Source organism: Herpailurus yagouaroundi, unplaced genomic scaffold (assembly GCF_014898765.1).
Source record: "Herpailurus yagouaroundi ecotype Mexico unplaced genomic scaffold, PumYag 248, whole genome shotgun sequence".
In the NCBI taxonomy this organism is placed as follows: Eukaryota; Metazoa; Chordata; class Mammalia; order Carnivora; family Felidae; genus Herpailurus; species Herpailurus yagouaroundi.
Window position 1 is genome coordinate 2,947,280 of NW_024412465.1, and position 12,256 is coordinate 2,959,535.

Here is a 12,256-nt window from a genome sequence, read left to right on the forward strand (position 1 = left end):
TCCTCTCCCCTCCTCCCCTCCCCTCCCCTCCCCTCTTTTCTCCACTCCACTCTGCTTCTCTCCTCCCTACCCATCCAGATGTGAGAGGAAGGCTTTTAAGGGAAGCCTCTTGTCCCTGTTCCAGATCTCAGAAGCCCCATTCGTGTCCTAGACATGGAAGGTCTCATCTCTGTTAGCTTCTGATCCTCAGGCCGATCTGTCACGTCTGTCTGTAGTGTCTCCATTTCTGGGGAAGAGTGTGTTTGCACACATTACTTCTGCCATTGGAGGAACACGGAGGACACATTTCAGGGAAAGGGTAGGCAGATGGTGCTCAACACTGAAGACAGATCTGCCTTTCCTGGGAGCTTGTGCAAGAGTCACGCTCAGGAAGGAGGGTGTGTGGAGAAAGGATCATTTTGTAAGGAGGGGAGGAGCCTGACAGCTTTCTAAGCCCATCACCTCGTCATCAGAAGTGACCGCACTGTCAGAAACCCGCGAGGGCAGACCATCAACATTCAGAAGAAACATCACAGGGAAATAGTAATTTCCATAATGGAGGGTCGTCCATACAAGCGGGAGCAGCCTCCGCTGGGAGATGAAGTATCCTGTAATCCTGGAGGCAAATAGGGGACAGGCTTCAGAGGAAAAAGAGGACACTCCTGCCGGGGTTATGTCAGATTGAAGTGGTCCTTGGGTCATGGATGGTGTCTTGGGATACGTTCCAAAGACACCGTCCACTCTGGGTGGCACATAGCTCATAAGTAGGGGCTGTGTGCAGCACTTTCAAAGCTACTTCCTGAAGACGCACAGAGACATGCCTGTCATTATCGCCCGAGACAGTTCCAACCTGGGAGCACACACATCTTGTCCACACTACCCTCCAAGTGTCCAAGGAGTCAAACATCTGTCTGCACAGCCACCATATCTAAGGTACCAACTCGAGGCCACGCTGGGCTGTTAATAAATATGAAAAATGTGAAAGTCTTTTTTTTTACTCTTCTTTTGCAGGAGAATTCATTCAACTTCCTCTCTATCTTTTTTTTTTTTTTTTTTAACGTTTATTTATTTTTTTGGGACAGAGAGAGACAGAGCATGAACGGGGGAGGGGCAGAGAGAGAGGGAGACACAGAATCAGAAACAGGCTCCAGGCTCCGAGCCATCAGCCCAGAGCCCGACGCGGGGCTCGAACTCACGGACCGCGAGATCGTGACCTGGCTGAAGTCGGACGCTTAACCGACTGTGCCACCCAGGCGCCCAACTTCCTCTCTATCTTAAACATTTCCTTTGACCGATTGAAATTATTTCTGCCCATCTTTTCAGTGAGGGGAAACCCTTCCTATGGTTAGTCATGAGTGCCTGGCACCTGGGATTCCTTAACTTGCAAGCAGACGTGCAGGCAAATTTATTCGAAGAACTGCATCACAGTGCTTTTTTTTTTTTTTTAAGTTAATTTTCATTGAAATTGGCCGAAACTGGTAAAATGCCAGAGACTTTACCATGTTGTACCGCTGTGTCAACAAGGGAACCAAGATGGCATGCTTGGGTGGCTCAGTTGGTTCGGTGTCTGACTTTGGCTCATGTCGTCATCTTGTGGTTTGTAGGTTTGAGCCCCGTGGCAGGCTCTGTGCTGACAGCTCGGAGCCTGGAGTCTGCTTCCGATTCTGTGTCTCCTTCTCTCTCTGCCCCTCCCCTGCTCGCACTGTGTCTCAAAAAGAAATAAGCGTTAAAAAATAAAAAATAAAAAAGACAGAACTCCTATGGGAGGAAGCCATAGGGGCTAGATCATGGAGCCCAAAGGGAGTTTATGTCAGAAACATGAGTGTCGCTGGTGGTGAGTGTAGAGGTTTACCGTGGTACCTACGGGAGCTAAGCTAAGGTCAGGATCAGGGAACCTGACCTTGCTAGTTCTTCTGCTGTTATGCATCCTATCCCTTCGCTTAATTTAATAACCTCTGCTGAGACCTTGTGTTTTCCCACTGTAAGTATTAATTATCTCTGGTCTGTGCCCTTAAATTGCTCATAGTCTAGCAGTGAATGTAAACATTTAGGAAGTAACTGTGACATAATGTGAATGTTCCTTCTGGTATTATCTTTCCCATTCTCCATAAATCTTGGTAAGCTTGTATTCACATTCTTGAATTTCAAAGCTTAACTCTTCTCTTCCTATCTTGCAGAATCCAGCTCTCTCTCTATACCTAAAATTTTCAATGCATGTCTTACGCATTCCATCCCAGATTCCATCCTGCATCATCAGCCCACAGTCCCACAAGAGGTGGAAATAGACCACGTGATTGCTTAATAATAGCAATTTCAATACAGGCTTGGGGCGCCTGGCTGGCTCATTCCATTAAGCATCTGACTCTTGATTTCAGCTCAGGTCATGATCTCACGGTTTCGTGGGTTTGAGCCCCACATTGGGCTCTGTGCACTGACCTCGAGGAGCCTGTTTGGGATTCTCTCTCTCCCTCTCTCTCTCTGTCCCTCCCCTGCCCATGCTGTTTCTCTCGAAATAAATAAATAAACTTAAAAAATATCTAAATACGGGCTTTATCGCATCAACTGGGCTGTAGACTATGTTCAGATGGGAATTGGATTGACATTTCTTTATATTTAGGAGAGCGGCTCCCGCAGTGAAAGCATTTCTTAGAACCTCAGCAAGTAATTATTACTTAAAAAAAATGTTTGGGAGAGAAGGCGGGGAGGGGCAGAGGGAGAGAGGGAGAGAGAGAATCCCAAGCAGGCTCCACGCTGTCAGCACAGAGCCCCAGTCGGGGCTCTAACCCATGAACTGCGAGAGCATGACATGAGCCAAAATCTAGAGTTGGATGCTTAACCAACTGAGCCACCCAGGCGCCCTTCAGCAAGTAATTATAATTAGCAAGCATTTCCTGGGAGGATACTTCTTGTTCTAAATTCACATATTTGTATACATATGTATATATGTTTATATGCATTGATGCATACGTGTATTTATAGATACTATATAAATATATGTCTATTTTCACACACACACGTATGTTCCATGTGTTGGAACATACCTGCTCATGTCCATGAGTCACATCCTGTACCCTGCCCATTTTATACAGAAGCAACTAGAGTCCCTGACGGTTTACACCCTTTTCTGGGGTTGCTGATGGAGTTTATATTAAAGCCTGGGTTAAGAGGTAGACGGCATGAGCCTTCAGATCACGTTCCTGCCCAAGCCCCAGAAGGCCCCCAGCTATGCAACACGCGAGCAGATCAGTATGATGACGCCTTTCTGTGTGTCTGTGAGGCTTGCTCTTCACATAGCTCATGCTTAGAGCCCTCTGTTTGGAAAGGGATAAGCAACAGCACATACAACCGGTTTTATTGATTATCTACAACATAAAGGGCACCGAACAGGGTACTGTGGGGGTTTACAGAAAAGGGAGAAGGCACAGTTTCTGAAGCTAATGTGCTTAATATTTCAGTGGCTTAGTTTGGAGACACACATGTACATGTATATTCACACTACATTATTAATTTGGATTGGTAGACTTGTATGTGTAAAAACTTGCCTATATGTCACGTACAATGGAATACTTGTGTGGAACATATATGTCATATGTAGACATGTACCATATAAACGTAAACAATGTCTGTTACATTTATACACACTATGCATGTATAAAAATTTTAAGAACAAACTCTTGTGAAGTAACTCCACATCCTTAGATAGGATAGAAAAAGAGTACATCATTTATATAGAACAAATAATACAAGAAATCAGTGAATCTTGCATGCAAGACAATCTTCTTCCTGAATCTCGATGGAGACATCAGGTGAAAGAAGTTGATGACATATTTATCCTGCTAATATATGTTCTCTGGTATTGCAAAATGCATTTCTTCAATTTTTTTTAACGTTTATTTATTTATGAGACAGAGATAGAGCATGACAGGGGGAGGGGCAGAGAGTGAGGGAGACACAGAATCCGAAGCAGGCTCCAGGCTCTGAGCTGACAGCACGGAGCCCGCCGCGGGGCCCGAACTCACGAACCGCGAGATCACGGCCTGAGCCAAGGTCGGCGGCCTCACAGACTGAGCCAGGCAGGTGCCCCACGAAATGCGTTTTTCTCGGGTGTGGCTGTAAGGCAATTTCAGCTGCTTCTGACACAACAGACCTTCCGTTGTTTCTCCCTGTCAGTTACCTCACCCAAGTCGGGTCTTACCGCTTCACTGGGGGACTTTCTTCTTCCCACCGGCTTCCCTATTTCATGGACACTCCGTGTGGAGGATAATAGGGTGAGGTTTCAGAGAATCCGCAGGCTGAAGGCATCATAAGAGGCCACTTCGTCCAAGCCCTCCTTGTGTCATTCAGAGGGCTGAAGCCCCTGGGCGCTAAGCGATGGGCCACAGGTCACCTGGCTAATTAGCGACCGGACAGGAACACTCGCAGCTGAGCTGAGTATTCATTTTAGTCATACCGCCAGGAACGGGCTATGTAGCAGATGGCCTGGTCCCTGGGGCTCGTAACATAACTTTGGAAAAAAACCAGTTTCTGTTTCTCCTTCAACTTTTAAATCTGTTTGGATGGTGCGTGGGGACATGAAGGTGTGTTAACATTTAACATTTGCATTTTTCAAGAATCGCGTAAAGATGTAAATTATATGCATTGATTTAAAAATAAAAATTAAACGCATATGCTGCTGTCCGACGACAGAATAGGACACTATCGATATCTGTGTCTATCCACGTGTGTGTTGTTTCTACCCCGTCCCGTGTCCCAGACGCAAGCAGAATTTGGCTTTAAAAATGCCGTTGCTCTTTTTATATTGTATTTCATTTTTTTAACGTTTGGTTTCTTTATTTTGAGAGAGAGAGAGAGAGAGAGAGAGAGAGGAAGAGGGGAAGAGGGGAAGAGAGGCAGAGGACAAGAGAGAGAGAGAGAGAGAGAGAGAAAGAATCCCAGGCAGGCTCCTTGCTGTCAGCACAGAGCCTGATGTGACGCTTGATCCCACGTACCGTGAGCTCATGACCCAAGTCGAAATCGAGAGTCGGAGGCTTAACCGGCTGACCCACCCAGGGGCCCCTCTTTTAATATTTTAGTACAAATAAGCTCTAACCAATGCCCGGTTTAGTTTTATACAGTATCATATAAATAAAACCACGCCATGCATATTCTTCTGTGACTTGCTTTTTATTTTGGCGATTTCTCCATTTTGATACGTATGTCCGTATTTCATTCATTCGTTTCATTCATTTCATTCATTGGGTCGGATGCTCTTTGCATGTGCCAACCTTTACGTGTCCATTCTCCTGTTAACGCCCATCTGTGTTATCCTCCTTGCTCCTGTGACTATGTCTGCACGGGGACACTGTTTTGTGTCTCTGGACACACATATCAAAGAAGCTTGAGAGCAGAGACAGAGATGATGAACACCAGGTGGTATGTGTGTGTCTCTCCATGTGTGTGCAGTTAATCGGAACCAAAGTCTTCCTTGTGGTTGACTTCCCCATGGCACACCAAACTGTTCTCTAATGGGATGGCACTAATTTTCACCAGCACGTAGGAGTTTTCTAGTTGCCTTACGTCTTGGCTCAACACTTGGTACCATTTGACTTTTCTATCTTTCAGCCGTAATGACTGAGGTCAGGCCTCCTGTCCTGTAAGACCCTTGGCAGATGTGAGGACTTACCGTATGGAATTATGGGAAGGGGCGCCCGCCAAACGTGTTCTTTAACTTAGCCTGAATAACTTGACAAGTAATGGTACCAGTTATTCAAATGTAGGGAACAAAAGGACAGGGCCAGTTCGACGGGATCAAAAATGAGAGTTTTCTGAACATCACAAGGTAATGTAAGTGAGAAGGTTCTGGAGACATGACACTGTGACTTTGAAGATGCAGGACCAAGTTTGGTGACAGAACTCCACCCATAGCTGCAGATATTTGCAACTTATTTGATTTAGATTTGGAAATAATTTTTCGTAATAGCTTAATTAGACACAGAAAATCAAGCATTTAATGACCTTTCCGTCCGTGCTGATCTTTGTGTGTGCGAAGCACAGAATGTGGATGAGGAATCGAGCCGTACTCTTAAGGATAGTTTCATAAGAACGTAGCTTGTAGTGGGCTGGGGTCATGTCTTCATCCACCACTGTGTCCCCATCGCCTATGAAGCTGATCTTTCTGAAATGCTTCTCGACCTGTGATTAGGTTTTGCTGTGGCTATTGTAGCATCCTGTGTCCACAGACTTGACTCTAGAAAAACCCTTTATTCCTGACCTGATTTTTGGGCTACAACTGTCGAGTATCTTTCTATCCAGCCAATTTTGACTGGACCATATGGAAGCCATTAACTCTTTCTCTTGTGTTTAGTCCGGGTTCTGTGGATCCGCTTGCCGGAAACTCCAGTTCCTTTTCCACTGTGGCTCAGGTGTGTTCCTAACCCATTAAAGAACAGACGGGGGCAGGCAGGCGGTGGTGTTGATTGATGCCCTGAGCCTGCAGTGCAGCATGCAGCCACCTTCCAGATTGTGTAGTTGGCATCTTTATTTACTGTCCAATTACTTTATCTACATCTGAGCTTCATGGTTCAACATGGTATGTTTTTGTGGGATCCGATTTTCACAACTGAAAGTTCATAGATGAATGAGAAGTGAATGTGCTGTAACCTTCGCCCAAGACAATGGATTGTAACCTTGCTCACCTAGGAGGTAAGACCAGAATATTAAATATATGCAAAAATATGCTAATTGGCTGATGGCTGGCATTGAGTGAACCTTGGTAGGGATTGACAAGTGTGTGTGTGTGTGTGTGTGTGTGTGTGCGCAGGCTGCACATAGTTGGAAGAATGGCTATCCTCGGATTTCTTAGTAAACCCTATGGAAGGATTGTTGTACAAGCTCGTTAACTGGGCAGGGACCACAATCAGCTGTTCTTATTCCCGATGCTCATGAGGTCAGATGAACGTGATTCTTCAGAGTATCTTTGGACACCAGCCCTCCGTGAATCTCAGGCCTCCCACGTAGCTGAGAGCCTCACGGAGGAGAGTTGTTTCTGGCTCCCGCCCCCCACCTTTTTTTTTTCCAAGTGGAGTGGTTGGGCTTTTGAAGATGTATCCAGAAAGTTCTCTGTCTTCTAACGTATTTTCACCACATGGAAACGTAAAGTTTTGAACACCCAGGGGGTGGGGGACATGCTTTTATTCCTCGTTGGGTTCAAGACACCAAAATAAGTTTGGTCAGGACTCATGTTCACGAAGTACATATTTTAACATGAAACCGATCTCAGTTTGAGTGATGCGCATGTTGGGGAGAAATGTATTGAGACTTTCATTTTGACCCATTTATATTCTGAAACGCCTGCCACAGCGTGAGCTTTGCCTTAATTACAATCTCAGACAGAATAACCGCCCTGTAGAGAATCATTACAAAAGACCCTATCAAGTTATAAATCATGCCGAAATGCCACCAGTAGATATTCCTCTTTCTGCAACCTTTGCAGAGAAAACATGCTATAAAGCCGTTCTTAACTCTCAAATTCTATCTATTCAATGGCATCATTTTTACATTTTTTCATTAAAATTTTTTATTCAGCTAATTCGCTTTAAATTTTTTTAAATGTTTATTTTTGAGAGAGAGAGAGAGAGAGAGAGACAGAGTGCGAGTAGGGGAGGGATAGGGAGAGAGGGAGACACGGAATCTGAAGCAGGCTCCAGGCTCTGAGTTTTTAGCACAGAGCCTGATGAGATGTGGGCTTGAACCCACAGACTGTGAGATTATGACCTGAGCTGAAGTTGGACACTTAACTGACTGAGCCACCCAGGTGCCCCTTTACTAATTCACTTTATAGTATGCCGTTTTTATTTATAAAATATGTATAATATATAGAAGATATATATAGATGTATGCAATATATATATAAATATAATATATAATATATAAATATAAATATATATATAATATATAAATATATATATAATATATATAAATATATATAATATATAGAAGATATATATAGATGTATGCAATGTATTAAGTATATATATGTTATATGCATATATAACAACACTTCACCCCCTTTGAAATATTTTCCATTGTCTGACATTTACATGAGAGGACTTTTATTTTTTTAGTCCCCAAATATGTTGGTTGGTTGAATTTATAGGGATTTTTTAAATCATGATGATGATGTGTGTTTAATAGATTTACTTTTGAATTCTGTATTACTTGTAATGCTAAAACTTTTAAAGTTGCCAGATATTTTAATGTAACACACACATACACACATACACACACACACACAAGCATATTGCAAAGGTTTTTTTCCAAAATACATTAAAAATTTTTTTTAACATTTATTTAGTTTTGAGAGACAGAGAGAGAGAGAGAGCACAAGCTGGGGAAGGACAGAGAGAGAGAGGGAGACACAGAATCCAAAGCAGGATCCAGGCTCTGAGCTGTCAGCACAGAGCCAGACGTGGGGCTGGAACTCACGAACTGAGAGATCATGACCTGAGCTGAAGTCAGCCACTCAACCAACTGAGTCACCCAGGCACCCCTTAAAATACATTTTTTAATGTTTATTTACTTTTTGAGAGACAGAGACAGAGTGCGAGCAGGGCAGGGGCAGAGGGAGAGGGAGTCACAGAATCCGAAGCAGGCTCCAGGCTCTGAGCTGTCAGCACACAGCCCGACGTGGGGCTCGAACTCATGAACTGTGAGATCATGACCTGAGCTGAAGTCAGACGCCTAACCGACTGAGCCACCCAGGCTCCCCACAAACATATTATAATGTTTAAAATGTACCCATGGATACCTAAGTCACTTACATGGCCCCCAGAATTCCATGCTGGATGACTCAGACTGTGGTCCTCACTCTGGGGTCATTTAGCAATAACGGGAGACATTTGTGATTGCTCCAATTGGGTGGGGAGGTGTTACTGGCATCTAGCAGGTGGAGCCCAGGCAGGATGCTTAACACCCTACCAGGCACAGGACATCACCTGCCTCAAAGAAGTACATGGTGCAGAATGGCAACACTGCTGAGGTAGAGAGACCATGGGCTTCAGATCGGATTACTTTTATGCAAATTAGCCAAATTTCAAACAATGAGGAAATAAGTAAGACAGTCCTGAACTGATGAACATTACCTATAAGGTGTTCACACGTCCCCAAACACCTTCTCTTAGGTCCTGCTGGTCCATGATCTCTCTCTGGCCCTCAGAACCCTGTGGGGAGGTCGGTTTAGGCAGAGGACAGGCTTGATCATTGGGCTCAGCGTGAACTCTAGGGCTGATCCCATTGTGTACTCTTAACACGCACGTGGCTCGTAGATCCTCTCGGTCCTGCTCGCCACACCCCATGAAGAAGGTTTGACACACCATTGACCTACATTCCCAACAGCTCAGCTCCCTTCCCTCAGCTCACAGAGGTAGCCTTTTGAGGACCTGAGTCTCTGAGAATCACAAATTCATGGCGAGTGCATTTTCATTCAGGTCTGATGAACTTGGCCCAGGAAGTCATAGACTATGGAATTTCCCCCAAAGGTGGTATAGCTCCATGACAGTTCCAGCTCTGATAGGTTTAATTTTTTTACGTTTATTTATTTATTTTGAGGGGGGCCACAGAGAGAGAGAATCCAAGCAGGTTTCCACACTGAGCATGCAGACCGATGCGGGCTCGATGCTAGAACCCTGAGATCATGACCTGAGCCAAGACCAGGAGTTGAATGCTTATGTGACTGAGCTATCCAGGCATCCCACCGATAGGTTTAATTAAAAAAAAAAAAAAAGCTCGTTGACATATTCTCCTGACATATTCTCTCCTCCACTGTGCACTTAACTGGGTGCTTATGGTCTAGTCCAGAAATAATCTGAATTGCCCACAACATCTTTACAAACGCATTCTCTGTTTTTGAGTTGAAGAACACTCTATTTAAGGATAGGATTCCTTGCACCACCTAATGTAATATTTTCTATCCCTAATGGATCATTCACAATCCTTTCCTGCTCATGCACAACATTCCTTAATGCCGTAAGAGGAACGATTGATCTAGTGAGAGTCATAAGATCTACATCGAGACAAGTCTGGGAGAACAGACTCAGTGGGAGGGTAACTCAAAAGTACCATCAGCTTTTAAAATGGGCTGCAAGGTGAGAAGTTTACCCTGGATGGCTTAGGTATCAACACTTTTAATTATGAATGATGTCCTGATGGGACAAGCACTACAGAATGTACTTGAAATGCAGTGTCATGCTCAGTTCTTACAAGGATGCGGAGATTCAGGGTGATGATGTGTGGAGTCCAAAGATAGGTGCCATTAAGTAACCCAAGAGAGATTAGTATCCAGAGCCTATACTCTTTTTTTCCCCAAGTCTATTTATTTATTTTTTTTGAGAGAGGGAGGGAGGGGGGCAGAGAGAGAGAGGGGGGGGGGGGGGGGCGGAGGGAGAGAGGCAGGGAGGGGACAGAGAGAACCTCAAGCAGGCTACACTCTGTCAGCATGGAGCCTGACTCAGGGTCCATCCCATGAACCATAAGATCATGACCTGAGCTGAAACCAAGAGTCGGATGCTTAACCCACTGAGCCACCCAGGCGCCCCTGAGCGTGCACACTTCTCCTTTCCTTGTACTGAAAGAATTTTCATATGTTCCATGACTATCAGACCTTAGGGAATAGTGACAGTTTCCTTAAATGCTTGACAAACATTGGGAAGCACCTGTCCACTGATTGGCTGGTCATTGTAGCTAATGGTGAAATTGGGAGATGTCATTTGAGCAATATGTATCACGTTTGGGCAACTCAACAAAGACAACGTTCAACAAATGCTGAATGTCTTCTAAATGTCCCGTGTCGTTCCTGGTAATGGGCACCCAACAAGAATTAAGCCAAGTGAGGCTCTTGCTAGGTTCTGTTACATGAAGATAGATGCTCAGCAGCAAATAGGAATTTCATAGAGTCATGTTGAGGGTTGCATGGCATCCTTGGCTTCATCATCATCATCCGTGTTTGGTTTTGTTTTCTTCTCCCCCGTTAGGCGGACTGCTCTGCCTGGGAGTTTTCCTAAGGAATCCTTGTCCTCGGGTATCGGACGGTCACCGCCTCCTTGGAGCCTCACACTTGCCGGGATTCGGTGCCAGGATTAAGAGAGGGCGGCTCTCTCTCGCCATGGGCTGCCGAGACGACTGCTGGGTTTCTTCTTAACCTTGGGCTCTGTCTATGACCCATCTGGGAGGCTCCCCTCCTGGGTCCTTTGCTCCCTGGAAAGCCCTATCTCTCTGCGGGCTCGCCTCACGGCTCTGTTTGCTTGGAGTTGTATCACACGGACACCCGCGGATGTGGAAGTGAACAATGTCGAGGCCCAAGGGACTGTTATGGCTTCCGTTGTTCTTTACCCCGGTCTGCGTCATGTTGAACTCCAATGTTCTCCTGTGGATAACCGCTCTTGCCATTAAGTTCACGCTCAGTGACAGCCAAGCACAGTATCCAGTGGTCAACACAAATTATGGCAAAATCCGGGGCTTAAGAACACCATTGCCCAATGAGATTTTGGGTCCAGTGGAGCAGTACTTGGGGGTCCCGTATGCCTCTCCTCCCACTGGAGAGAGGCGATTTCAGCCCCCAGAGCCCCCGTCCTCATGGACTGGAGTTCGAAATGCCACCCAGTTCGCTGCTGTGTGCCCCCAACACCTGGACGAGAGGTCTTTATTACATGATATGCTGCCCATCTGGTTTACTGCTAATTTGGATACTTTAATGACCTACGTTCAAGATCAAAACGAAGACTGCCTTTACTTAAACATCTACGTGCCCACGGAGGATGGTGAGTAGTTTATTTAAACAGTAAACAGCACGGGCTCGCCCAGTGTTGGATTTGCCAACAGGGTTTTCGAATGTCCTGTGCATGATATTTTTTCCTATAACCTGTTTACATTTTTCATATTGTGATTGCAGCGACGACCCTAATTTATGATTCATTCCCCTTGTATTTACCGAGCACTCAGAGATGGACGGTGCTGTAATTAATGACTTAATTATTTTCATCTATTGCCTTTTTAGCGTGTTTACAATGTGCATCTGCAGCAGATAACCAGTGCGAGCATGTAGTGTTACCTCTTCTGCCTGCATCACCTGTAAAGGGACGAGTCTATAGAAAACAATAGAATTAAGAACACTGTCATGTTTAAGTTGCAAACTGAAAATTAGAAGGCATGGTTCTTTTGCATTAATGCCTAAAGATTTTAGCAGTTTCCTCCTTCCTTCCTTCCTTCCTTCCTTCCTTCCTTCCTTCCTTCCTTCCTTCCTTCC

The 12,256-nt window shown here is 45.0% G+C and overlaps 1 protein-coding gene across 5 annotated transcripts in view; it reads left to right on the plus strand.

Moving 5' to 3' along the window:
* NLGN4X (neuroligin 4 X-linked) overlaps positions 1-12,256 on the plus strand; it is a 334,832-nt gene that overhangs the window by 81,364 nt on the left and 241,212 nt on the right. For all 5 annotated transcript variants that reach the window (XM_040460135.1, XM_040460138.1, XM_040460140.1 and 2 more), the window contains exon 4: positions 10,986-11,771. In XM_040460135.1, coding sequence (XP_040316069.1) covers positions 11,300-11,771 — 472 coding nt within the window. In that variant the 5' untranslated portion in view covers positions 10,986-11,299. The remainder of the gene's footprint in view (positions 1-10,985; positions 11,772-12,256) is intronic.